The sequence below is a fragment of the Cololabis saira genome, chromosome 14, assembly GCF_033807715.1.
Source record: "Cololabis saira isolate AMF1-May2022 chromosome 14, fColSai1.1, whole genome shotgun sequence".
Classification (NCBI taxonomy): Eukaryota; Metazoa; Chordata; class Actinopteri; order Beloniformes; family Belonidae; genus Cololabis; species Cololabis saira.
In genome coordinates, this window is record NC_084600.1 from 5174940 (window position 1) to 5201455 (window position 26516).

A 26516-nucleotide genomic window follows, 5' to 3' on the forward strand; every position below is an offset into this window, starting at 1 on the left:
AAAATGAGGGCCTTTTTTTTCCCCCTAAATGTGCCCCAAAAGTCACCAAATTTCGCGAGCAAGCCAGGCCTGGCAAAAAATGTGATATTTCATGGTTTGCATTAATGGGCGTGGCCTAATGGCTCAACAGCGCCCCCTAGAAAACTTTGTGCCTCAAGCCCCACAATACGGTTTGACGTACATGCAGGAAAATCGGTACACACCTGTAACATGTCGTAACTTAAAGAAAAGTCTCTTGGCGCCATGGCCGAAACCCAACAGGAAGTTGACCATTTTTAATTAATCGTGTAATTTTGGCGCAATTTATGCCATTTCTTTGGTCGCTTCTTCGCCCGAACCGTAACGTGCACCCAGGTGTGTTATACATCAAAATGTGCGTCTCCATCCTGCGACGATGCATATTACTTTCCTCAGTGAAAAGCGTTACCGTGGCGACGCTAGACGCCAAAAAGAGTGCCCCCCTTTCATCTGGTTGGTCCATATTTGATAGTTCCTACTTTCTGCCATAACTTTTGAATGGTTTGATATAGAGAGTTGTGGGTAGTTTCATCCGCTAAATGTCCAGGCCTGAAGAATCTACATCAAGTCATACAAGCTTCCACTGCAGCCTGAACGTGCACAAGGGTGCAAGGGCCCGTTCATCGCTGCTTGCAGCTTTAATTTTGGGATTGTTGTTGCTTTCTCTTTCTTCGATCAAAAGGTAGCAACAAACCTAACCATGTGTGTACATGTAACATAGAAAAATTAACTGAAAGGATGTTTTATAACCAGATCTTACCTTGTACATGAGCTGTTTGGCAGCTGAATGTGTGTGTGTCTGTTAACCAGCATCTTGCAGCAGCTGAGTTGATGGATTGAGTGACACATGAATTGGTAAAGGCACGCAGACTGCTCAGATAAAGAAATAGATTATATTTTACAGGACTATGGTGACAGGAAATTAGATTATCAAAGAGACATGCTCGTCTCTAAACCTGGAAAGAAACAACATTTATACGGAGTCACAATAGCAGGGGAAAAAATATTGATATGAAAATGGCCTTTTTACAACATGCAACATTGTTTTTTAGTATTTTCAAGTAGGGTGCAATGATTAGTCGATGTTGTCTGGAAAAATCGTTAATAAAAATAGTAATGAACTTAATTGTCGATCAAATTCAAGGGAGTGAGGAATCTTCTTCCTTTCCATCTCTGCAGAATTGAATTATGTGCAGTTGAACCACTATTGTCACCACACATGCTCATGTTTTAGGGTTTGCTGAGCAACTCTGTTCTGGTAAAAGGGAGAAACTTTCTACAGTGTCATTAGATTTTCTAATGTACTATTTCTTTTTCTTTCTTATCTAGTTATGTATTACTATTTTAACTATTTATTTTTAATTATTTGATTATGTATTTATTCTTTTATGTTAAAGGGGACCTATTATGAGTTTTTTCTTGCTTTAACATATATAACTGTGAGGATGTGCATGAAAATTACCTCTTTAAAAAGACCCTGCTTCTGAGTCTTTGTATGTGAATAAGTACGCTATAAATAAATATTAATGAAATGACTTAATTCAATTCAATTCAATTTTATTTATATAGCGTCTAATACAACAGATGTTGTCTCTAGACGCTTTCCAGAGACCCAGAACATGAACATAAACCATGCATCCATCCATCCATCGTCCGTCGCTTATCCGTTCCCGGGTCGCGGGGGCAGCAGCCTCACCAGAGATGCCCAGACTTCCTTCACCCCAGACTCTTCCTCCATCTCTTCCTCCAGCTCTTCCTCCAGCTCTTCCGAGGGGAGTCCGAGGCGTTCCCAGGCCAGCCGAGAGACATAGTCTCTCCAGCGTGTCCCGGGTCTTCCCCGGGGTCTCCTCCCGGTGGGACATGCCTGGAACCACCTCCCTAGGGAGGCGTCCAGGAGGCATCCGGTACAGATGCCCAAGCCACCTCAGCTGACTCCTCTCAATGTGGAGGAGCAGCGGCTCGACTCCGAGCTCCTCCCGGGTGACCGAACTCCTCACCCTATCTCTAAGGGAGCGTCCAGCCACCCTGCGGAGGAAACTCATCTCGGCCGCTTGTATCAGCGATCTTGTCCTTTCGGTCACTACCCAAAGTTCATGACCATAGGTGAGGGTAAGTGCGTAGATTGACCGGTAAATCGAGAGCTTCGCCTTTCGACTCAGCTCCCTCTTCACCACGACGGTCCAGTACATCGACCGCATAACTGCGGACGCTGCACCGATCCGTCTGTCAATCTCCCGCTCCATCGTTCCCTCACTCGTGAACAAGACCCCGAAATACTTGAACTCCTCCACCTGAGGCAGGACTGAACATAAACCCCCGAGCAATTATTACATAAACAATGGCAGGTAAAAACTCCCCTAGTGGGAGAAAAGCCTTAAGCCAAACAGTGGCAAGAAAAACTCCCCTTTAGGAGGGAAGAAACCTTGAGCAGGACCTGGATCATAAGGGGGGACCCTCCTGCCGAAGGCCAGACTGGGGGAGTCGGGGATGTCAACAGCACACAGCAGGCAGGTGGAGATGAAAAAAATTGGTTATAATAGGAGATTCATGACCTTCTTCGCTGTACTATCTTGCTTGTTGTAAGAACATCTTTTTGACGGGGGTGGTAGTCTAGTGGCTACAGAGGTGGGCTGGTAGTCCAGTGGCTACAGAGGTGGCTGGTAGTCCAGTGGCTACAGAGGTGGGCTTGGGTCTGGAGGACCCAGGAACCGCCCTGGGCCCCTGAGCAAGGCCTTAACCCTAATTGCTCCATGGTGTGTGTGTCTCAGTGTCGCTTTGGATAAAAGGTTCTGCTAAATGACAGTAGAAGTAGTAGTAATATTCTAGTTCTCAACGTAGAATAAAGAACGTTATGTTAAAGGGGACCTATTATGAAAAACAGGTTTTTTCTTGCTTTAACATATATAAAGTGGTCTCCCCTCAGCCTGCCAACTCAGAGAAGGAGAAAAGCAACCAAATTCTGCAGTGCCTGTACAGCCGCCCGGATGATCGTCCAGTGTGATGTGGATCTACGAGCCAATAAGATTCTGCTCCCTTTCGTTACGTAACGACAATGCAATTTACATAGTTTGACCTCCGATGCGTGAAACCACGCCCACAACTAACTCCACCGGCCGGAGCTTCCGCCATTTTTTCGTAGCGGTGTATCGCGTCATTCAGGCAGCCAATCAGCACAGAGCCTCATTATCATAGCCCCGCCCACTCAGAATCCTGCATAGATAATGAGGTTAGAGACTGGGAAGATAAAGACATGGATCAGAGGCTGAATTTCTAATTTATTTAGCAAAAACAATCAAAAGCTTGTTTTTCAGACATTCAAGGCCTGTTTAAAATAGCTATTAGATGCCATAATACCGTATTTTCGCGACCATTCGGCGCACCGTGTGGAAAGGCGCACCCTCATTTTTGTGTGTCATTTTTAGATTTAAAACATACATATGGCGCACCGACCCAAAAGGCGCAGTCTACAGAGCAGAGCTGCACACACGCGTGCCGCAAAACACGCCGGCCGGAAAACACACACACCCGCTGCAGAACGCACACACATGCAGAACGCACACACAAGCACACAAGCGCTTATTTAAAAAATAGAGCGGGAGCAAAACCTCTGTTTCTGCATTAAAGAGCTCCGCTAATTCAGCTGCGCCAGTCCGAATTTCCTCGGTGTCAGTCACTTTCTGCACAACAGTAAATAAACTTTTCATACCCCGTTGTGCGGATCCTCCACCGCGCAGAGCCCGTCTCTCCCCAGCGGGGTGGAGCAGCGCGCGTCACAGCGGCTTTAACCGGGAATGTGACCTGTTCGGACCGGCTGGGACCGAAGCCACCCACCTGTATGGGAGTAGGGGCTCCCGGGGAAAGACCAGCGGCATTTCGGCCGGATCTGCCCCGGGGATGGTGCGCCCTGGCCCGGCAAACCCGCGGCGGGAGCCTGGCGGCTCCTGAGCGCATCCTCTGCATCTTGGTTAGGCTACCAGAGATCAAACCGACAGATTTGCCTGAAAATCTCGCAGGGTGAAGTTGTTCCGACCTGGGACAGACCCCTGAATAAATAAAGGTAAGAAAATAAACGTTTCATACCCCGTTGTGCTGCGTTGTGCTGCGGATCCCGACCGCGGCGGTCCCGGGTCCCGCGTCCCGGGTCCCGCGTCCCGGGTCCCGCGTCCCGGGTCCCGCGTCCCGGGTCCCGCGTCCCGGGTCCCGCGTCCCGGGTCCCGCGTCCCGGGTCCCGCGTCCCGGGTCCCGCGTCCCGGGTCCCGCGTCCCGGGTCCCGCTCCGCGCTGGTCCCGGGTCCGCTCCCCGTCTGCTCCCCCGCGCTGGACCCGCTCACACACGCGCTGTCGGGGAGCCGGTACCGGGGTTTGTATCCGACAGGAGCTCCAGTCCGAATTTCCAGACCTGTCTCAGCCACCTGATCATCATCATCCCTTCATCCAGCCCCCCCCTTTCCATTCGTCCTTATAATGACTCCGGCTGGAAACGTCTTATGCAAAGTTTTTCTTTTAAAAATCACCATAGGTTTCTGTCCATCAGCTGCGCCAGTCAAGCGCTACATAAATGAGAATCTGTGTGTCGCGCCGCGAATACACACCCGCGCATGTCGGGGTCCGGTACCGGGTTTGTAACCGACAGATTTGGCTGCAAATTTCGGAGGGTGAAGCTGATCAGACCTGAGACAGACCCCAGAAATCTCTGCTCGCAAAGCGGCCGGGAACCAGGTCGATTGGACCGCTTGGGGAACCAGGAAGTCGGGTTGCAGCAGCGCCCATCACCGCGCTGCTCCAGCCGCTGCTTTAACCGGGGAAAGTCACCGGTTCCGACATGCAAAACACACGCGCGCTGCAGAACAAATGTGTGCTTATTTAAATAGAGCGGGAGCAAAACTTAGTTTGATTGTATTTTATTTCACTTTACACATCAAGCAAATCCTTAAAAGTTTTCATCTTCTGTTTCGCATTAAACAGCTCAGTGGATGGTCTCATTCAGCTTCACCCGCCCCCTTCTCCCTTTACCGTTCTCATGGCCGGCCTTACATTACCGTAATTCAGGTAATAGACACGGCGCACCGTTTCTTAAGGCGCCCGGCACATTTAAAAAAAAAAAAAAAAAAAAAAGTTGCGCCTTATGGTCGCGAAAATACGGTAGGTCCCCTTTAACTTTTATTTTGTTATTTGTCTACTCGGCCTGGGGGTCGTTGCCGTGGCGATCGCCCTGGTCTAGGTGACTGGGGGTCGTTGCCGTGGCGATCGCCCTGGTCTAGGTGCCTGGGGGGTCGTTGCAGTTTGTCTCCATGAACCCTCCAAGAGTAAATGCAGGTGAAGTCAGTGTTTCCCCAGTTAGTTTCAATCTGGATCTTCACGTGACTGAAAACAGTGTTATCTGCATTATTCAGTTGGAAGAACTGGAATTCTGGAATTCCCTACCGCCTCGATCATACTCCATCCTTCCCAGAAATGTACCTTTCCCATCAGCCGTCTCCATTCCATAGACAGAGAAGGTCCTGGGTGCACTTTCCATCCGTCCATAGAGGGCTTGACTTTCCAGGATGTGTCCAAGTGTCAAGTGAGTGATGGAAACAGGGTGAGACAGAGAGACGACTAAATGTCCACGGTTTCCTGGGAGACACCAGCAATCACCTGCCTGTAGTGTGGAACGCTCCTTGATCACTATTTCCTTTTTATTTTCTGAAAGTGGAAAAATCCAGTGGAATATTCTCCACAACACTGATTTTTTCTGTTCTGGGGGCAAATATGTGTCTGAGGACAAGTGTTTGATAACTCTTGCTCCAAGATAGGCAGAGGCAAAATTTGGTTTTGCGATCGTCTGAACGTCTGGTAAAAAACTGTTCATCTCCTTTTGTAATGAATGCAGTTCCTCATTGACGTTTGTTAAACGATAAAACGTGAATGCATTTCCAAGACCCAGAACAAGGAAAAAGAAAACACACATAATGGTCTTTAGCCATGACCTTTTTTGTCCTCCAGTCTTCTTGGTTTTCTTACCTTTTCTCAATTCCTGCTGTGTATTTTTATTAACGCATCTGGAGTAGGGGCCCAGATTATTTAAAAAGCTGCCACAGCTTGTACCAATGTGAGGATCTTGCTGACCTCTTTCATATTTTCTATTGTCTTTATAAGAGATAATTGGCTTTCCCTCTTCATTATAATATCCCGCTTCCTGCAGGCGCGAACCTCTTCTCAGTGAGGAACTTTGGGATTCTGTTGACATTTTGAGTTGTTTTCAGCTGATTCAGCTTCCAGAACTTGAGTGCACTGAGCTCTTCCTCTTTTTGAATGAGCAACAAATGGGTGGAATGCAGAATTTATAGACTCTGGCTGTCTTTAGCCCCGCCCACAAGCCACTGATGTCATGAATGTGATGACATCAATTGCTTTAGCCCCGCCCACAAGCCACTGATGTCATAACGGAATGTGTGATGATGCAATCAAACATACTCTTTGATCTTCCTGAAGATCAAAGAATATGTTTGATTGCATCATCGGACATTCCGTTTTCAGTTTGGTTGCTAGAATTCCTCCACTTTCTTACTGGCTGGGCCTTCCTTTATCGTGGTTTAATATTTGTATGATTTGAATGAGAGTAGCGCAGATTTATTTTACTCTCAGTTCAGAAATCTAGTCTGAAGTTTCTCTGAATTTATAGTGGGATTTTAACAGTTATGTAGCGGGCCAAGTGCTGAGGTTACAAACAAGTGGCTTTTCTGCTTTCTGACACCGGTTTCTCCACTGGCTGCTTGTGTCCAAATATTTAGTGATGGCTGTGTGAATCCAGCGGGGGAAAAATCCTTCACGCATGAGACAACTGGAGCAGTTTACTGGTGAAGAGTTGACCAAAATACCTGTCTACAGGTGGAAAGTCTCAGTGAGAGTTACAGCCATCACCTGGTTGTGTAAATAAAGCTGAGGATACTAACTCATTTGTCAAGGATAGTTTCATTAGTTTGTTTATGTATTTATTTCATATGATTTTGTTGAACTATTAATCAAAATGAATGTCTGATGTTTACTTGTCAGTTATTAGGGCCCGAGCACTTACAGTGCGAAGGCCGTATTGTATCTGTAGGAATTTTATTTATCCTTTTTTTCCTTCTTCCGACAAAATGAGGGCCTTTTGTGCCCCCCTAAACGTGCCCCAAAAGTCACCAAATTTCGCGAGCAAGCCAGGCCTGGCAAAAAATGTTATATTTCATGGTTTGCATTAATGGGCGTGGCCTAATGGCTCAACAGCGCCCCCTAGAAAACTTTGTTCCTCAAGCCCCACAATACGGTTTGACGTACATGCAGGAAAATCGCTACACACCTGTAACATGTCGTAACTTAAAGAAAAGTCTCTTGGAGCCATGGCCGAAACCCAGCAGGAAGTCGGCCATTTTGAATTAATCGGGTAATTTTGGCGCGATTTATGCCATTTCTTTGGTCGCTTCTTCGCCCGAACCGTAACGTGCACCCAGGTGTGTTATACATCAAAATGTGCGTCTCCATCCTGCGACGATGCATATTACTTTCCTCAGTGAAAAGCGTTACCGTGGCGACGCTAGACGCCAAAAAGAGCGCCCCCCTTTCATCTGGTTGGTCCATATTTGATAGTTCCTACTTTCTGCCATAACTTTTGAATGGTTTGACATAGAGAGTCGTGGGTGGTGTCATCCGCTAAATGTCCAGTCCTGAAGAATCTACATCAAGTCATTCAAGCTTCCACTGCAGCCTGAACGTGCACAAGGGTGCGAGGGCCCGTTCATCGCTGCTTGCAGCTTTAATTTTGGGATTGTTGTTGCTTTCTCTTTCTTCGATCAAAAGGTAGCAACAAACCTAACCATGTGTGTACATGTAACAAAGAAAAATTAACTGAAAGGATGTTTTATAACCAGATCTTACCTTGTACATGAGCTGTTTGGCAGCTGAATGTGTGTGTGTGTTAACCAGCATCTTGCAGCAGCTGATTTGATGGATTGAGTGACACATGAATTGGTAAAGGCACGCAGACTGCTCAGATAAAGAAATAGATTATATTTTACAGGACTATGGTGACAGGAAATTAGATTATCAAAGACACATGCTCGTCTCTAAACCTGGAAATTTATACGGAGTCACAATAGCAGGGGAAAAAATATTGATATGAAAATGGCCTTTTTACAACATGCAACATTGTTTTTTATTATTTTCAAGTAGGGTGCAATGATTAGTCGATGTTGTCTGGAAAAATCGTTAATAAAAATAGTAATGAACTTAATTGTCGATCGATGTCTGCAATAAAATCAAATTCAAGGGAGTGAGGAATCTTCTTCCTTTCCATCTCTGCAGAATTGAATTATGCGCAGTTGAACCACTGTTGTCACCACACATGCTCATGTTTTAGGGTTTGCTGAGCAACTATGTTCTGGTAAAAGGGAGAAACTTTCTACAGTGTCATTAGATTTTCTAATGTACTATTTCTTTTTCTTTCTTATCTAGTTATGTATTACTATTTTAACTATTTATTTTTAATTATTTGATTATGTACTTATTCTTTTATGTTAAAGGGGACCTATTATGAGTTTTTTCTTGCTTTAACATATATAACTGTGAGGATGTGCATGAAAATTACCTGATGTGTGTTTTTAACCATGAGTGTGTCAGTTTTTATATATTTGTGTTGATTTTATTATGTGAAGCACTTTGCGCTACTTGTGCTATATAAACAAAGTTTGATTTGATTGGATTCTCATTGTTTATTTCCAGGCTGAACCCAAAGGGTCGGGGCATCATACCGCCAAGGTAATAAAAACGTGCTATACATCCAGTATTTAGTTCTATCTTTCTCTAATATTGTTGTGTATGTCTGTGTTAGTGTTCCTGTCAATGCAACATCTCCCAGTCCCACCTCGCCACGTTCCCCGTCCTGGCCCATGTTCTCAGCCCCCTCCAGTCCTCAGCCGGCGTCCTCTGCTTCCAGCGACTCCTCGCCCGTCAGGTCAGTCCCAGCCGCGCGTGAGAGACAGAAACTGAAAGCAGCTTGTAATTGGTCTCAAAGTAGCGAACAGCACACTGTACACGGGGCAGGAAACTGTCATCTAAAGTAAACTCTGGATGAAAGCGGTGCATCGGGATCCTCAACCCACATTATTCCGGGTCTTCCCTGCTGTAATGTCCCCCAGCAGGAATCTTCCACCTCGCAAATCTCTGCAAGCCGATCCGTGGTGGATGTGATCTCTTATCTCCCTCATCAGACCAGGGAATTCACCAGTGCATCGGTGTTCCAGCTCAGATCCAGAATGTGTTCTGAACTATTTTTACTCAGATGGGCCTGCACCTCTTCTTACATAAGCTCCCCCATTTTCAACAATAAAAATGCACCTGTAGTTGCTGCAGTTATTTAAAGGGGACCTATGATGAAAACCAGGTTTTTTCTTGCTTTAACATTTATAAAGTGGTCTCCCCTCAGCCTGACAACTCAGAGAAGGAGGAAAGCAACCAGATTCTGCAGTGTCTGTACAGCCGCCCGGATGAGCCGTCCAGTGTGATGTGGATCTACGAGCCAATAAGATTCTGCTCCCGTCGTTACGGAACGACTGGAGCGATGCGTGAAACCACGCCCACAACTAACTCTGGCCGGAACAACAACTAAGGCCCAATCCCAATACACCCCCTACTTTTCTTCACTCGCCCTACTTTCTTTCACTCGCCCTTCTTTTCTTCACTACCCCTAAAAAAGAAGGGACAGATTTTAGGGCACTTGAAATCTTCCCAGGTTCCTGTCCCATTTCTCCCACTACCCCTCGTTTTCATCCCTACCCCTAATCGGGAAGCTGAGAGCTAAAAGCTGTTTTAATTTCAGCTGTAGCGCTGTTAATATGGCACTTTATTAAGTTTTAATATTTTTTCAGGCGTAAAAGTAACCGTTAAAATCCCCAACCTGGGCTCAGTTTATCCAAATAACGCCTTTAAATAAAACCTTTATTCCGGTGAGGTTTGAAAAAGACTTCGCAAAAACGGAGAAAACGAGTGATTATGTACATTCACTGAGTGAATATTATGAAAGTAAAATATATATTTCTCGCTAGAAATGTAATCAAAACGCATTTTTATGCAGAAACTAACTCAAAATATTGATTTTATTCACTAAAAAATAAGAAATTTCCGCCATGTTTTTTTTTTTTATTCAGTCCGCAATTGATGACGAAAAGCATTTTGGGAAATTTTTCTAGCCCTCGGTCATCTAGGGTGAATCTGAAAACCCTCGCTCTGAATGGGACAGATTCATACTCACTCGCCCTCGATATGTGCACTCCCCCTAGGTGAAAAGAGGAATTGGGACACCACTACCCTCACGGGAACGCGCAAAATTTAGGGGAAGGGATGAAAACGAGGGGTAGGGGGGGAAATGGGACAGGCCCTAACTCCGCCGGCCGGAGCTTCCACCATTTTTCCGTAGCGGTGTATCGTGTCATTCAGGCAGCCAATCAGCACAGAGCCTCATTATCATAGCCCCGCCCACTCAGAATCCTGCATAGATAATGAGGTTAGAGAATGGGAAGATAAAGACATGGATCAGAGGCTGAATTTCTAGCAAAAACAATCAAAAGCTTGTTTTTAAGACATTCAAGGCCTGTTTAAAATAGGTATTAGATGCCATAATAGGTCCCTTTAAAGGAGGTACAGCATCTGCTGCCTCACATTTCCAGAAACAAGTGTCCCAGTGTTTCTGGGGGAAGATCCCCAGAGCTGCTCCTCTCTGCATCCGTCTGCAGAGTCTGTGGCACGTCCAGGAATCTGAGAAATGACTTGCATGAGAAGTGGAGCGGGAGTTTGTCCCGCCGAGACCCGGAGCTCCGTTCAGACACGAGCTTTACTCGTCGATCGCGTGTCGTCTTAATGAAGATGAAAACGTTGCACTGCTTTACACCTTTTACAGTCTGACAACATCACATTCGTTACGATGTGCAGAAAATAACCGCGATAAGGTGTTAATGTAGCAACTTTGTCATTATGAAGCAGTGGTTAACGCTGAAACTATTCTCGTTTCCCATGAACTGAATCACAGCTTTAGTTTGTGCTTGCAGCGCTGCGGGGAGGAAGGCTCGGGCGCTGTACGCCTGCAAAGCAGAGCACGACTCGGAGCTGTCCTTCATCGCCGGGACCGTCTTTCAGAACGGTGAGTCACGCTCCGGTCCCGCCAGGAGCAACGCACAAGGAAAAATGTGTTTTGGCATTTGGAAACAATTTGTTGTCAAAACAGTCATCCACAAAAAATGTTTCTTTTCCCCAATGCCGGATTTCTGTAACTATTTAGATGAGTCCCAACTGTAACAGCAAGCAAAGACTCGCATCCAAAAGGTTTTTTGACTGTAATGTAAAATATTTCCAGTAAATATTTCTTCATGTTGAAGAAAAGAGTTGTTTAAAAAAAGCTTACAGGACTGTCAGAAAATTTGAATATTGTGATAAAGTTCTTTATTTTCTGTAATGCAATTAAACAAACAAAAATGTCATACATTCTGGATTCTTTACAAATCAACTGAAATATTGCAAGCCTTTTATTATTTTAATATTGCTGATTATGGCTTACAGTTTAAGATTAAGATTCCCAGAATATTCAAATTTTTTGAGATAGGATATTTGAGTTTTCTTAAACTGTAAGCCATGATCAGCAATATTAAAATAATAAAAGGCTTGCAATATTTCAGTTGATTTGTAATGAATCCAGAATGTATGACATTTTTGCATTACAGAAAATAAAGGACTTTATCACAATATTCTAATTTTCTGAGACAGTCCTGTATAAACCAACACTTTACATGTGGAGACTGAATCCATCGGGTTTCAGGCACTTTCTCTTTTGTTAAGTCTCTTTTTGTGGTATTAGAATATACGGTGTTCAACGCTGGCGTGGAAGACGATGCTGCCTCGCTCTCCCGCCTGCAGCACAGATCTTAACATCTTCTTTTACTTCGGAAAAGACTTGTTTGCTTTGTTTTGGATGAAAGTAAAGTACGGTTATCCTCGCCGTTCAAGAGCGCACAAAGGGAGATCGCTCAGCTCTTCTCTCCCCTCTTTGGTAGCAGATTTGAGCAGATTTAAGGAGGAATATAACCACTAGCTTTGCTCTGTAATCTCACCTCATCTCAGTTGGCATTTACAGCAATCGTTTTACGTTAGGAGAATTTCTGTTTCCCCTCAGAAGAGTAATGACAGGGCTTTATTTTTCTTGGTCATGCCAGATGATAGAGTCTATTTAGAGTCGGCTGCACGAAGACTGTTGAGAGTTATGTAACCCTAGCAGTGTTATCTGAGCCTCTTGGGTCAAAATGTGACCCTGGGGACATGTAATCCTCCGAGTGGTATCTGAACACTGCAGCCTTTTCATCGCCGGCCAAGGACGTAACATTCGATCCGTCCCCATGGAGTCATGCTACTACCTAATGCCTTATTATAGCAGTCATGAAAATACATATGGATGGTAGAATCTCAGAGGAGTGTTTGTCTTAATTACAGCAGTTGTGACTCATGCTTTGTCCAAACTATGAATTTAATTTGGGCAGATCAAGGAGAATCAAATAAAGACAGCATAGGCTTTTTGTAGTTTCATGTTAGTATTTTTTTCCTCTTTTAACTATGTAAATGAGTGGCAGAGCACGTTGCAGCATTTGCACTTTAAAAACCCCGTCATGGTAAATGTGGTGGACCTGCAGCCGGTCTCCATTGTGACTCTACGATTCATTATCCTAATGTTTCAGTGAAACCGGAGGAGTTGCTCCTGCTGGTGGTTGGTTTGAACGCGGGTTCGAGAGGCTGCGTCCTCTCGTACATACAGTTCACGGCTTTACTATAATTGCACGCTCACAGCGGTAGCTCAAATTCTTACCAGCTGCTGAATTGCTACGACGGTCAGGACGAGCAGAGCGACGGCGCTCCGAGCATCCTCGCTGCTTTCACAGGAACTACACTGCAAAAACTCTAATCTACACAAGAATATCTTATTTTATTATTTATTATTATTATTATTATTTTTTTATTATATCTTGTCTTATTTCTAGTTAAAATGTCTCATTTTGAGTCAAACAAATCTCATTACACTTAAAACAAGTGTCATTACCAGAAAAATAACTTATTGGACAATTTTCACCTGTTTCAAGTAAATTTTCAATTCAATTCAATTCAATTCGATTTTATTTATATAGCGTCTAATACAACAAAAGTTGTATTAGACGCTTTCCAGAGACCCAGAACATAAACCGAGCAATTATTACATAAACAATGGCAGGTAAAAACTCCCCTATTGGAAGAAAAACCTTAAGCCAAACAGTGGCAAGAAAAACTCCCTTTAGGAGGGAAGAAACCTGGACCAGGACCTGGATCATAAGGGGGGACCCTCCTGCCGAAGGCCAGACTGGGGAGTCGGGGACGTCAAGAGCACAGCAGGCAGGTGGAAGCAGCAACGGGATGACCGGGGGTGGGGACCGCAGGCCAGCACGCAGCTCCTGAAGCTCCGGCCCAATCATCAAGTCCCAGGTTGGGGTGCAGGGTCGGGGAAAGGTTGAGAAGGGGCAGGGCCAGGGAGAGGAGTCTTGACGGACAAACCTCTCCCCCGCCTGCCCGGGCCGTTAGCCCTGCCCCTCTCACTCCCACGCTGCAGGTTCCGGTGTTGTGCATTCAGAGATGCTCTTTGCCACCAGCAGAGGATGCTGCACCATGTACAAAAGAGAAAAAAGAGAAGAAAAGTGGGGGCCAGCACAAGAAACTACAGGAGCGACTCTAACACACTAGAGTTTACACTACCTAGAGATTTACCAACACCAGCTAGAGGTTTACTAAACACTAACTATAGGCTTTACTAAACAGAAAGGTTTTAAGTTTAGTTTTAAAGGTGGAGGTGGTGTCAGCCTCCTTAACCCAGATTGGAAGTTGGTTCCATAGTAATGGTGCCTGATAGCAGAACGCCCGCCCTCCAAATCTACATTTAGATACTCTAGGAACTACGAGTAAACCTGCACTCAGAGAACGGAGAGCTCTGCCAGGAACATAAAGCACTATCAGGTCTTGCAAATAATGCGGAGCTAAGCCGTTTTGGGCTTTATACGCAAGTAATAAAAATTTTTCACTTGAAATAAGTAGAAAAAATCTGCCAGTGGAACAAGATTTTCTTGCTTGTAATGAGAAGATAAATCTCGTTCCACTAGCAGATTTGTTCTACTTCTTTCAATTGAAAATGTACCTGAAACAGGTGAAAATTGTCAAATAACAAGTTATTTTTCTGGTAATGACTCTTGTTTTAAGTGTAATGAGATTTTTTGACTAAAATGAGACATTTTAACTAGAAATAAGACAAATATTCTTGGTAAGATTTTGAGTTTTTGCAGTGTAACTGACATTAGGGAGCTTTTATCACACTCAACAATAACATCAGTTCTTGGCTACGTATGTCCCCTCCGTCATCTTTGTATTTTTACTTATCCTTATCTTAATTCCAACTCCTCAATCCTACTTCAGGTGTGCTTTTATGTCTACAAACATTCCCCCAGTTTCTTCAAATATCACATAAATAAACCAATGTTTTTTGTGTTTTTCCCCTGCAGTCCATTCTTCCAGGGAGCCTGGCTGGTTGGAAGGGACTCTGGAGGGTCGAACCGGACTGATACCAGAGAACTATGTGGAGTATCTATAGTACAAGCCCAAACAAACAAACAAACAAACCAAATCTCTGGATAGTTGTGGAAGTGAGGAGACCACACTGGACCTGACAGAACCGGAGATGACCGCCCCACGTTGGACTGACTCCATTAGCGCTTACATTGTAACCAGTGCTCTCTTTGGGCTTTGTGTCCTCTAGAACGGGAAGAAAAACTGGACCAAACAGAACCGCAGTGGCCGACTGGAGAAACCCCCACAATGCACTGGGAAAGAGGACTGGCTGTGATTGGATTTTTGTGGATGGCCATCGATGCTGTGGTGGAGATGACGAGTGTGTGTGTGTGAGTGTGTGTGAGGGAGAGAGAGGAACACACTGCAAAAACTCAAAATCTTAACAAGAATATCTGTCTTATTTCTAGTTAAAATGTCTCATTTTTAGTATTAAAAAATTCTCATTACACTTAAAACAAGTGTCATCACTGGAAAAAACAACAATTTTCACCTGTTTCAAGTAGGTTTTCACTTAAAATAAGTAGAAAAATCTACCAGATATTTTTGCTTGTAATGAGAAGATAAATCTAGAGAAGATAAAGTAGATTTTTCTACTTATTTCAAGTGAAAATTTACTTGAAAAAGGTGAAAATTGTCAAATAAGTTATTTTTCTGGTAATGACTCTTGTTTTAAGTGTAATGAGATTTTTTGACAAAAAATTAGCCATTTTAACTAGAAATAAGACAAATATTCCTGGTAAGATTTAGAGTTTTTGCCGTGCAGAGGACAGTTGGAGGTGGTTAGAGAGTTATTTGTATAAATGAGTTGACTAGTGTGAGCTGAGCTTATTTAGGTCTGCACTGCCACCGCTTTAGCATTTCTTTCATTTCATGAGGTAGATTTTCTTTCTTGCAACATTAATTAATGACAGTGAACATGAAAAGGAGCGAGCAGCTTTAACCTACCGGTCTCACTCCCTGGCCGACTGACGGCTCACGTCTCCCTGAGAACTGGGAGGTGATAAAGCAAACGGACCGGTGGGTTTGGGTGTATTTGGGAGACCTCGTGACAGCGGCCTGCACATTTCAGGGGACTGGACTCGCCCCGGGTCACATTTGCAGGATCCCCGGGGCTGGACGGGGAGAGCAGGGAATGGCCCCGGCCGGCCAGGAGGTCAGCGCCGTAGTCATAGTCATTTTCTGTTTACCCCTGCAGAGCCGGCACTAAAAATCTGAAACATTTCACTCAACTTCCACCATCACATTCCCAGCGGCGTGCAGGAGTGTAGGAGTAGGAGTGATTCCGGCTGCAGGGCCTCCGTCGTGTGGTCCGGTGAGTCACGGTTCTGCTATGACGGCCCATTCCAGGACTCGCAATCAAACAGGAAGTTGTATTTTTTTCTTTTTAAACTCACGTGACAGAGCACTGAAGTCTCCTCCTGGTTCTAAAAGCTCGTCAACGCCGGTTACCACCTCCAGGATCTTTCTTTTATTTTTTTTTTAAGTGTAAAATTACAATAACATTGCTGAAAATAATTTGGATGGAAGTTTAATCTTGTTCGTTGAGAATAGCTCAGCTTTAAAGAAAAGCAATCATTTAGTTTCAAAATTGTTCTTTGATGTATATAAAGCTAGTCTGCCTGAGAGTTTCATTTTACCCTTCCGTTTCTTTTTCCTTTAGACTGCTTGGAGAATCTTTTTATCAAATTTTCTAGATTTTTTTTTTAAGAACATTTTGGTTTTTAGTCAGAGTAATAAATGGGAGGCTACAAAATAAAAGCTGGAATGTGAAATGAGACTACTTTGTTCATATCTAAAGTTATTTATAAGACTTTCTTAAAAGTGAAATACTGGACTGTATCCGTTTTGAGGTGATTATTGAGCATGTAAATAAGTTCACAGCATTTGATGAGGTATAATTTTTTCAAGCGTGAAATTTTATATTTTGTATTTCTAGCATACTAACTTAATTCCTTAATTCCATCTTTGTTGCCAGAATTTTGTAATATTTAACACTGTCCGCAGCCTTAAATATTCTTGCAGATGTTTTGGTGAAGGATTGTGCAGAATTAAAGATAAATCTAGAAAAGTCACTGCTTCAGTTTTTATTATGCCGCCTGCCTTTTTCTGTTTTTCTTTAAAGTGTCACCAGCAGAAACCACTCCCTGTTCATTCACCAGCTCCACACACTGAAATAACTCCTCAAATACCAGAAATTGACTTAATTCCACACATGGACTGAATAAGATGTAACATATTAATTATTTAACAGCAGAAATTTAGCTAATGGTTCTTTTAAGCTGCTGGTAATTATGCCTCAGTTCATTTTGCCTTCAGACTTTAATTTATCGAAGCAAAGTTGAAAACGGTAAATAAATAAACTGCGTCATGAATCAAAATCCCAACCTGCAGAGGAGCCTGGTTGCCATGGGAACTGATAAAGTGATTGATATCAGTCAGAGAATCCTCAACGCTCCTGCAATAGTTATTTTTCACTCTGTAATCATTGATTTTGTTCTAATTGTCTCAGAAATGTAAAGCAAGTCCAGAAAAACTGGATTTATTTCAAACAGACAATTCTGACAAAGGTTATCGGTTATCTTTGAGTCATGCTGCAGTGGAAATGCTAATATTTTGGTACTCGTGGGTAAAAGAAAAAATAAAATATAATAATCATTGGGATATTAAACAAAAAGGCTAAATTTCTACCTCTTCCAGTTACTCCTGAGTACATATTACACAAAAATGATCATTACCACATCCCATTCAATCATGAATCCCCTGGGAGAAAGTATAAATGAATCAAACCACCATAGTGTTGAAAACCAGGAAACTTTATTGTGCAAGATGGTTAAACTAAAGAGAAATAAGTTCTTCCAAATTTCTGCTTCGCACCAGTGATGACAGAAGCCTCATCCAACACAACGCCAAATCCTATGTCAAACAACGATACGATCACTTAATTCAACATTTAATCAGATAGGTGAAAATATCAACACTGACTACAGAAGTGTAAATACAAACTACAGTTTTTTTTTAAGCAAACTTTTTTATATTTATATATTTTCTTTACATTGGATTACATATATTTAACTGAAATACAAACAAAACAGACTTCAATGAAAGCTGTAGCTATGTATACCAGTGAAACATGATCTGCCCTTAATCTTTAAAGATATTTGCATTTATTTTATACAAAACAGACCGATATGAGGGTAGTGCAATACCATCAAGCTCCAGAAAATTTAGTTGCACATAGATTCTGTTTTTTTTGTTGCTTTTTTTTCTTGTTTTCTTTTTCTTAAAGTGACCAGTAAGTCCTCACAGCAATATACATGAGATCCAAAGCTAAGACCTTTACAAAAGACACATTTGAGATAAAACCAGAAGGGCTAGAAATAAGCCAGTAGGTGCTACACAAAATATAACTGCTTGATTACTTTTTTTTTGTTTTTTTTTTGTGTTTTTTCCTCCTTTCCTCCTCTGCTTTGGTCACTCTTGTATAGCGCATGAATCAGTCCTTCTAACTTGCCGTCCCTCCCCCTCTGCATCATTTCCTTATATCTTAAAAAACCAAAAACAAAACCACAGTGATTATTCGTGTAGGCTTTTCCACTGACTGCTAGGATTTTACATTTATGTCACGAGACAAACATGTTTAACGCGTCCTAATGTATTCAACACATCTACCTTTTTATCAAACACAAACCAAGAAACCGAAAAAGAGAAGAACAGAAGTATTTACTTTCTCGACTCGTTCAATGTACAAAAATGATTGAGTAAAATTAGTCATATCAAAGAGGATCAAGCAGATGTATTCAAAATCACAGAAAATATTGTCATTTTTTACAATAGATTAATCTCCAAAAGCTCTAATATAATGTCCATTTCCTGATTTGAAATCGTATTTCTATGGCTCTCTGTCTCCCTTTCGCAAGGCCTTTAAGTTGAGCATGTAGTTGAAAGATAAGAGAAACTTGAGCGTATAGAGGTCAATGTAAAAATATAATGTAGGAACAGACACTGTTGAAGTGTGGCACCGAGTCCAGTGCTGCTATGTACAACTACGCCATGTAGACGCGAGCTGGGGTCTACACGTTAAAGCTGGTTCTTCTGAAACACCGCCGCCCGGAAACCACGGAACTGTAGAAGCGTTTAGTCAAATCCTCCCCGAAATAATACGACACGCAGCGACGTGAGCGGCGTGAGCAGCGTGAGCAGCGTGAGCAGCGTGAGCAGCGTGAGCCGCGTGAGCAGCGTCGGCGGTTTGAAGCTTAAGCCTGCGCTGCACAGGAACAGACCCTGCTGCTGCAGAAACAAATGAAAGAAAAAAGAACAAGAAAAACATGCTTCCTAATTGAACGGTAGCACGGACGCTTTCAGAGCCCGCTGGGCTGTTAGCGCTGGGTCACGTACAAATGACCCGTCGCCATGGCGACCTGCTATCTGGCGTTGAGGTTATGTGTGTGCGAGCGGAGTAAACGGCTGGGGATCTATACGGCCGGAGAGGCGGGTGGACGCGGAGGACGGGAGAGGAGGGTGGAGGCACTCGCTGCTCCGGCTGCACCGGTGTTCTGACAATTTCTGCTGCTTTGCCAAAAAATGCTCCCTAATGGTTTTCTACCTTTGTAGAGCTACAATTTTACTGTGTTTTACTCCCTAAACCACTTCCTTTTCCCCCCAAGTGGTCCTTGTCTCTTGCCAGGCCGTCATTGTAAATAAGAATGTTCTTAATGACCTGCCTGGTTAAATAAAGGCTAATGACTGAATGAATATCAAATAAAGCCATAGAATTGTTTTTGTTTTTTCTCTTTATCGTATAATGTTCACAAAGTGTAAAGGCTGATTTATGTTAAATAGACGCAGAGCCTACGCCGTAGGGTACGGCGTAGGCTCTGCGTTGGTGTAACACGGAACCATAAATCAGCCTTTCTGCAATTCATGTCATGGGTCGTGTATTCTGAAGGATCAAATACTCAACATCCCATATTATCCATTTTACATCGTGCAAGAAATGATGCAAACTTTGAAAATCGACTGTGCGCGTGCGCAGAACCACAAAGTAGCATTTCTCGGCAGGGAGCGAGGATTGGCAGAACACCGGCTGCTCCGTATCTGAGCTGGTTCCTGTATTTGCTTTGGCCAAAACGCCGGCCAACACCCGTGGATGACGACCGCCGGGCCGCTGAGGCCGGTGTCGGTGTGACCTTGCACACGGAGGGTGTGACCTTGCACACGGAGGGTGTGACCTTGCAGACGGAGCAGCCCTACGACTCCACATCACATCACACCTCCGGGGAAAAGAAAGAAGAAGAGAAACCCTGCCGTCACGTTTGGCACTGCTGAGACGCGTGTGTGAATGCTGTGATCACTCGTAGCCTGAGCTTTAGTTCCCAAATCTGTCGGACTTTAAATGCAGCTTTTCCCAACATTTCAACTTCTAAATGAGCTGAAAATAGAAGTGGGTCTATTATAATCACCGTAATAGACGTTTAAAACCAAACAACCCAGAGTGTCCGTGTTACTCTGTTTTCCAGGTACAAAGTCGTAATAAGTGTAGTTTAGTGTGCGGATGTTAGAATGAAGTTACTTAAAGGGTTTGTGTAGAACGGCTGTGAGTGGAATGTTTGTTTATCTTGGGGGTTTTAGTCGTCTTATTTGAGCTTAACGAGAGGCTGCAGGACTAAGAGCTCAGTCGTCTTCTCTCAGAGCAATTAGCACTTTCTCCAAACTTTTTTTTTTCATTTCAGGACTATTACATGCTTAGTTTAATGTGAGTTGGTTGATATGGAATTACTGTGATGGCGGTACTTTATCTGAGGCCGTAATCATCGGCCCGCTGGAGAAAAACAAGCTCGGCTTGAACCAACGGGCTTGCTCTAATTTCCTGAGGACCAGAGAGAGAGAGTGGACCTGCACTGAAAACACTTTGTTATCTGAGAATCGGAGCGGGATGACTTTATTCCAGGTATACTCCAATCATTATGGCTGTTTTCTAACACAAAGACCCTGGAGATTTGACTGTGTGCGTGCGTGCATGTTGGATAAAACCCTTATTTGTTCAATTGCATCTGCGAAAATTAGCTATTTGTTATTATCAAGATGTTAAAGCAGCACAAAGGACTTTATTTTCTTCTTCCATGTTTAAAAAAGGGTTTTGATTCAGTTTTAAGGACTATTTGCCGTTGTTATCAGCAACTTTGGACTCTCCTCCTCCCTGACTGCGTATCGTTACGTCACCGGCGGTGATGAAACCAGTCAGATCTGCAGACCAGACGTTGGGGGTTTGTTGTTGTTTTCACCGCCACTACGGACGTGAGTGCGATCCATCGCTCGGGTCAGTGTGAACACGGCAACCACTCCGGTGCGTCCAAACCGCCGTAGCGAGACCCGTCTCCGGAGGTGGAGAAATCTTTGCGTGTAGAAGCCGAGAGAACTCCTGCAGACGGCCGGCTCGTGCGTGAGCACACGGAGATTGCAAGAGAAAGTAACGGTAGCATTCGCTGCACAAACGACCACAAGCTCGCGCTTCATTTACAAGCTGTGTAGTTGGTCTGGACTGTTCCAAACACACACACAATGCAGAGGAAACACGTCCAACTCTGGGGTCAAAACACCTCGTAGCATCTCAAGACTGAGTTATGGTTCTGCATCAAAACGACGCCGTGCCTACGGCATGTGCTACGCGTCTACGCAGACCACACGTCACTGACGCCGTCACTGACGCCGTCAGTGACGCCGTCACTGACGTGCACCTCCCAAAAATTGTAACTACACCTCGAGGCGACGCAGACCAAACGCAGACGAGAGGGCTGTGATTGGTTCGCTTGGTGGCAATGCATTTCCGGTTTCCGGTTTGAAGCAGTCGTGAACTTTCAGCCCTCTTTTCTTCGTGTATGTGTGATTTTTTTTGTTTTCGTTTTTTGCACAATAGTTGTCCTTATCTCTTTGATTCACTGTGACCGGAAAAAGTTGGATAAACCATTCAGAAAAAGATCGCGAATTAGCGGTCACGGGGGGTACTGCACCGCGGAGAAATGGAGTGACGGAGAAGTCAGAAGGTTCACCACAGCGTCACGGCGACGGCGTGTGCTCTGCGTTGGTTTGATGCAACCATAATCCTCTACCGCCTCAGGCCGTTGCCGTGGAAACGGGCCCACCACGGCACCGATCGTCGTCACGCGGCTTAAGCTTAGCTGAAAACAAGGCCTGCGGACGCCAAGCGAACTCCCGGAAGTCGTAAAGCAGTATCATCTAGCTGCACCAACATATCTGACTCCAGGAGACGGAGGAGGAGACAGAGACCAAACAGTGACTCTAAACCGGACCAGGAGAGTCAAACATGACCAGGTTCCTTTGTGCTGCTTTAACGTACCTGTGAATATTAGCTGTTTTACACTCCCGTGGAGTTTAAAGAGCTCGGTGCTGCTGGCGGCGCGTTGAGATGAAAGTATCTGTCGGGATAATCAGGGAACTCTGACTTTAGACACGATTCACGACCGATACGGCGGTGCGACGAACATCTGTATAATATAATATATAACGTCACATGGCTAAGGAGAAAATGTGTGAAAGTGTGGTGATCGTTTTTCTTTGATTTTTAACTTTTTTTTTTCTCTATTTACCTGATTATCAAAATGTCCCTGAAAAAAATGAGAGCATTAAAATGTCACGCTGCCGTCACGCCTCCTACTCCGTACCGACGCTCGTCCTGCAGGTCAGAACCCAGAACATCAGCCGTTTAACAGCAACACAAACACAAACGTCAGCTTGGAAAGCAGAGAAATCAACCGGGACGACGTCCACGCAGGATCTCACAGGAAACATCGGCTTCAGCAAAGACGGCCGGGACAACTTGAAGAACTAAAAGGCACTGGTTTTCCCTCTGATACATCCTGTGTAAACATTTGGCTAAGCGAATCGTGTCTGCATAAAAGAAATGAAGAATCTTCCCGGAGCTGTTTAGGTTTGAACTGGTCAGGTAAGTTGATCTGGTTCCACTCTCTCGTGTCAGAGAACGTGTCCAACTTTCCCGCGTTTTTTTTTGTTTTTGTTTTAGTCCTCTTCTTCATCCTGAACGGGTTCCTGGAGCTGGTCAGCCGGCGAACTCTTGGCTTGATCTGACAATCGTGGCTGCTGAGTGTCGTGTGGAGGGAGGAAACGGTGCTCTCTCAGCCAAACACAGCGCTGACGCTCTGGAGGCGGGAGAGAAAGCACGAGGAGGATGGACGTCGTAAGAAAGTGCTGTTTATCTGAGCTGAGGGCCACGGGGGGGGGGGGGGGGGAGGAGAGGGGAAGGGGTTACAAAACAGAAAAAAAGGCTAATTCTTCTTGGCCTAGCCGGGAGGGATGAGCTCCAGGTCAGTGGTTGAACGTCCTGCCGGAGGACTGGAATAAAGAGTTAGAGGACGCGGGTGTTGAGCTCCAACACGAGGCTGGATGGTCAAAGCCTGGATGGGTGTGGGGGTGTGGGGGGGCTCAAAGGAAGCAAACAGAAACAACCAAAAACAACCAACCAAAAGCTTAGACGAGGAGAGGCGGGGGAAGCAGGCAGGGCGGGGCGGGGCGGGGCGGGGCGGGGTTTAAGGCATCGGTTCACAGTTTAAGGCAGTCCTTTCTGGTGGAACAGCAGAGACTTGACTCCACCCTCCTTGAATTTGGGCAGCTGGTTGGCGATGATCTCCGACAGCATCTCCGGGAACTCCACGCTCAGGGTCTTGTTCACGAAGGTGTAGAAGCAGATCTGGAGCAGACCCTCCACCATCTGGAGAGACAAAGCCCCGTCAGTTACAATCCCTCCTTTATCTCTCTCATTAGCAGAATTAGATTTAGAGCAGCGACATAAGGTGCGTCTTCACCGCTGTTTTAAACAGATGAACACGGAATAATAAACTGAAAATCAGGGGCCGGATTCACAAAACATTCTTAAGAAAAAAAATCTTCTTAAGTATCATTTTTTTTCTTAAGTCTTAAGAAGTCTTCAGTCTTAAAAAGAAAAAAGAGAAGAAGTCATATTCTCCAAAAAAGTTTTTTCTCAACTTTCTTCTTAAGAAAAAACTTAAGAATAAATGGTATTCTTGAAATAAAAGTTGTCAAATTTGTTCTTGACTTTTTTCTTAACTTTAAGACAACCTTGACCTGCCTTAAGATGTCTTCTGTGAAAAGGTAAGACTCTAATATCACCTTTTTCAACACAGTTTAGACAAGTTTAGACTAGTAGGTCATAGTTTGAGGATATACTTTGTAATTAATTACACAAAGAGCCTGTTAACTGTTTGTTAGCATGTTAGTTAGCGTGGTAGTTAATTATTATTAATTTTCCCCAATAGTATTTTTTTCCCACATTAATCTCATCCACCATAACCTTGAAAAGTTCCTGCATCTCTTTTTCTCCTTCTCCATGTTTAGTGAGTGACTGACGGTTAAGACCAAACTACCTATAAATGTTGTTTGTTGGCGCGTGCAATGCAATGACATATTTTAAGAAGTTTGTAAGTAGGAAAAATAAGACATTTGTAAGAAATGACAGTTCTTAAGACGGTTCTTAAGAAAATATTGAGGAATTGCACTTAAGAACTTTCTTATGAACTTCTTAATTTTAGATCTTAAGACATTTCTTAAGATCGTTCTTAAGAACATATTGGTGAATCTGGCCCCAGGATTTTAAAACATTTCCCAGCTCACACTTGGTCAAAAATAGTTCCAAAGGAAACCTATACAATGTTAAAACAGAAAATGTTTGTTCTGTTTCTTTTACATATCAGTTGTAAATTTAGACCTCCGTGTGTGAGAGTGTCTCATTAATGTGGCCAAATGTCAAAGCCATTTAGTCTGAAATTCAATGCTAAATTTAAGTACCTCAAAATAATATGATCAACCACAAATATTCCTGACAATCTGCTGTTTTAGGTGTCCCTTGTTTTTTCTTTTCTTTTGTTTGTCGTCTGTTAAATGTGCGTTTATACACAAGGTCATTTTGCCATATCTAAAAATGTATACATTATCAAGCCAAGAGAGCGGGAATGACATTTGTATGTAAATGCAACATGTTAAAATCAATAAAGACATTGTTGGGAAAACAAAAAGAGCAAAAAAAGAGTTTTCAAGCGTCAGCCAATCAGATTAAAGCTCCAGTGAAATCAATCATGCTGCTTTCTCCTTTACCCGGGGGGGGTGGGGGGGGGGGGGGGGTGTCTGTAGTTATTGGATTGGTACGACCAAGGCTCCAGCACGACCGTGTCAAACTACGTCCAGCGCTCCAGAACCCGCTCTAAAGTCGGGCAGACACTGTGCGATTGTCGGCTCGTTTTGAACCGATTTTCCAGTCGTGCCACTATTTTTTCGATCGGGACAGATTTCAACCCAACCCAACGACGAGAGAGTAACACCTCACGACGAGCTCCCGATCACGAATCGTGTGCTCGCAAGAAAATCAAACGTGTTTGAAATCCTGGTCTCTCCTCGTGAAGGTAATGTCAGGGTTTGACATTTTATTTCCCCCAGTTTGAGTTTCTGTTCTGCCCCCCCTGTCTTCCATCAGCCCTGATTGTTCACACCTGTGTCTCTTTATCCCCTGTGTATATCTGGTCTTGTTTTTCCCTGCTCCCTGTCGGTCCGTACTGTTTGCTCCCTCCATGTTCTCCCGTAGTTTCTTGGATTCCTGTTCTTGTTCTGCCCTGGCGATCCTGCTCTGCAGCGTTTTTGGTTCTTGTTTTTGGTGGAATAAACCCTGTTTTTGGAACTCCTGCCTCTCGCTCTCCTGCTTTTGGGTCCTCAACAAACCACACTCGTGAAGGTATCGCACAGTTGAAGCAGCTACGACCTGATTTGACTCATCCTTTCACAGAGAGCATGCGCAATCTCTGATGTCACGTCGAAAACTATTATTTGTAGTTTAAAGTGTTGCAAATTCACATTACAAATCATGTTTTAATAGCAGAAAAAAAAGACCGCATTTCCCACGTCTGCCCAGCCAATTCCTTGTCCAATCACGACGTTGTCTAATCTTTTTTCAATTATCGCCACACAGAATGGCACAAATTGCTAAAGGCTGATTTATGGTTCCGCGTTACACCAACGCAGAGACTACGGCGTAGGGTACGGCGTTGATTTAACGCAGAACCGTTCCAGTTACAGAAGTCCGACGTGAGGATTATGATCGTATAGTGTGAGCAGACGGAGCATCAGAGCTTCAGGTCGTACAGTGTGAGATCATAAATCGTGGGCTGTGAACTTTTGAACTCAGCGATCCAGTCGTGCAGTTTGAGATGGGACTGAATCAAACCATTTAAAATATCGCACAGTGATTGCCCAGCTTAACTGACCTGCCAGCAAACACACGCTGAAACCTCTGCTTCACTCTGGACGGACTGACGGAGCGACGAGACCGAGACATTTCCAGCACCAAGTCAAGAAACGTGTTTACTTCTCATTCAAGACTCCAGCAGAAACGCTGCAAACGCTCGGCGTTGTGAAAAGGAGAGGTGACGCAACAGATAAACAGATAAACGTGCCCCTGAGCTAAGCTTTCTCCGCTCGTGTCGCTGGCATCAACCATCTCCTCAAATTACATTAGAAGTGACTCATTTTCAATATCTGACACCAGACTGTTGGTTTCTGTTGCTGAGCAGCTTTTAAGAAGTGGCTGCTGAACCGAGCTGGACGTATCGGTGGGCTGGGGCTGAACTGGACCAGTTACGAGGCCTGACGTGACGTCAGCCGGAGCTGGAGACAAATAAAACCCTGGGACATTTGACACAGCCGTCCTGCGTCAAATGTAAACAAAACAATGCAGTTTAATGGTTTGATAACCTCATAAACCACAACAGAACATCAAACACACGTCACACAAGGAAAGGAAGGTATTTTAACTTTTTTACT

The 26516-nt window shown here is 44.1% G+C and overlaps 2 protein-coding genes across 4 annotated transcripts in view; one reads left to right on the forward strand and one right to left on the reverse strand.

Annotated features, from left to right (window-relative positions):
- LOC133459484 (rho GTPase-activating protein 26-like) overlaps positions 1-16720 on the forward strand; it is a 165390-nt gene extending 148670 nt beyond the window's left edge. For both annotated transcript variants that reach the window (XM_061739459.1, XM_061739460.1), the window contains exons 21-24: positions 8757-8792; positions 8866-8988; positions 11078-11169; positions 14591-16720. In XM_061739459.1, coding sequence (XP_061595443.1) covers positions 8757-8792; positions 8866-8988; positions 11078-11169; positions 14591-14679 — 340 coding nt within the window. In that variant the 3' untranslated portion in view covers positions 14680-16720. The remainder of the gene's footprint in view (positions 1-8756; positions 8793-8865; positions 8989-11077; positions 11170-14590) is intronic.
- Positions 16721-17454: 734 nt separating this feature from the next.
- LOC133459486 (glucocorticoid receptor-like) overlaps positions 17455-26516 on the reverse strand; it is a 99193-nt gene continuing 90131 nt past the window's right edge. For both annotated transcript variants that reach the window (XM_061739462.1, XM_061739461.1), the window contains one exon: positions 17455-23400. In XM_061739462.1, coding sequence (XP_061595446.1) covers positions 23239-23400 — 162 coding nt within the window. In that variant the 3' untranslated portion in view covers positions 17455-23238. The remainder of the gene's footprint in view (positions 23401-26516) is intronic.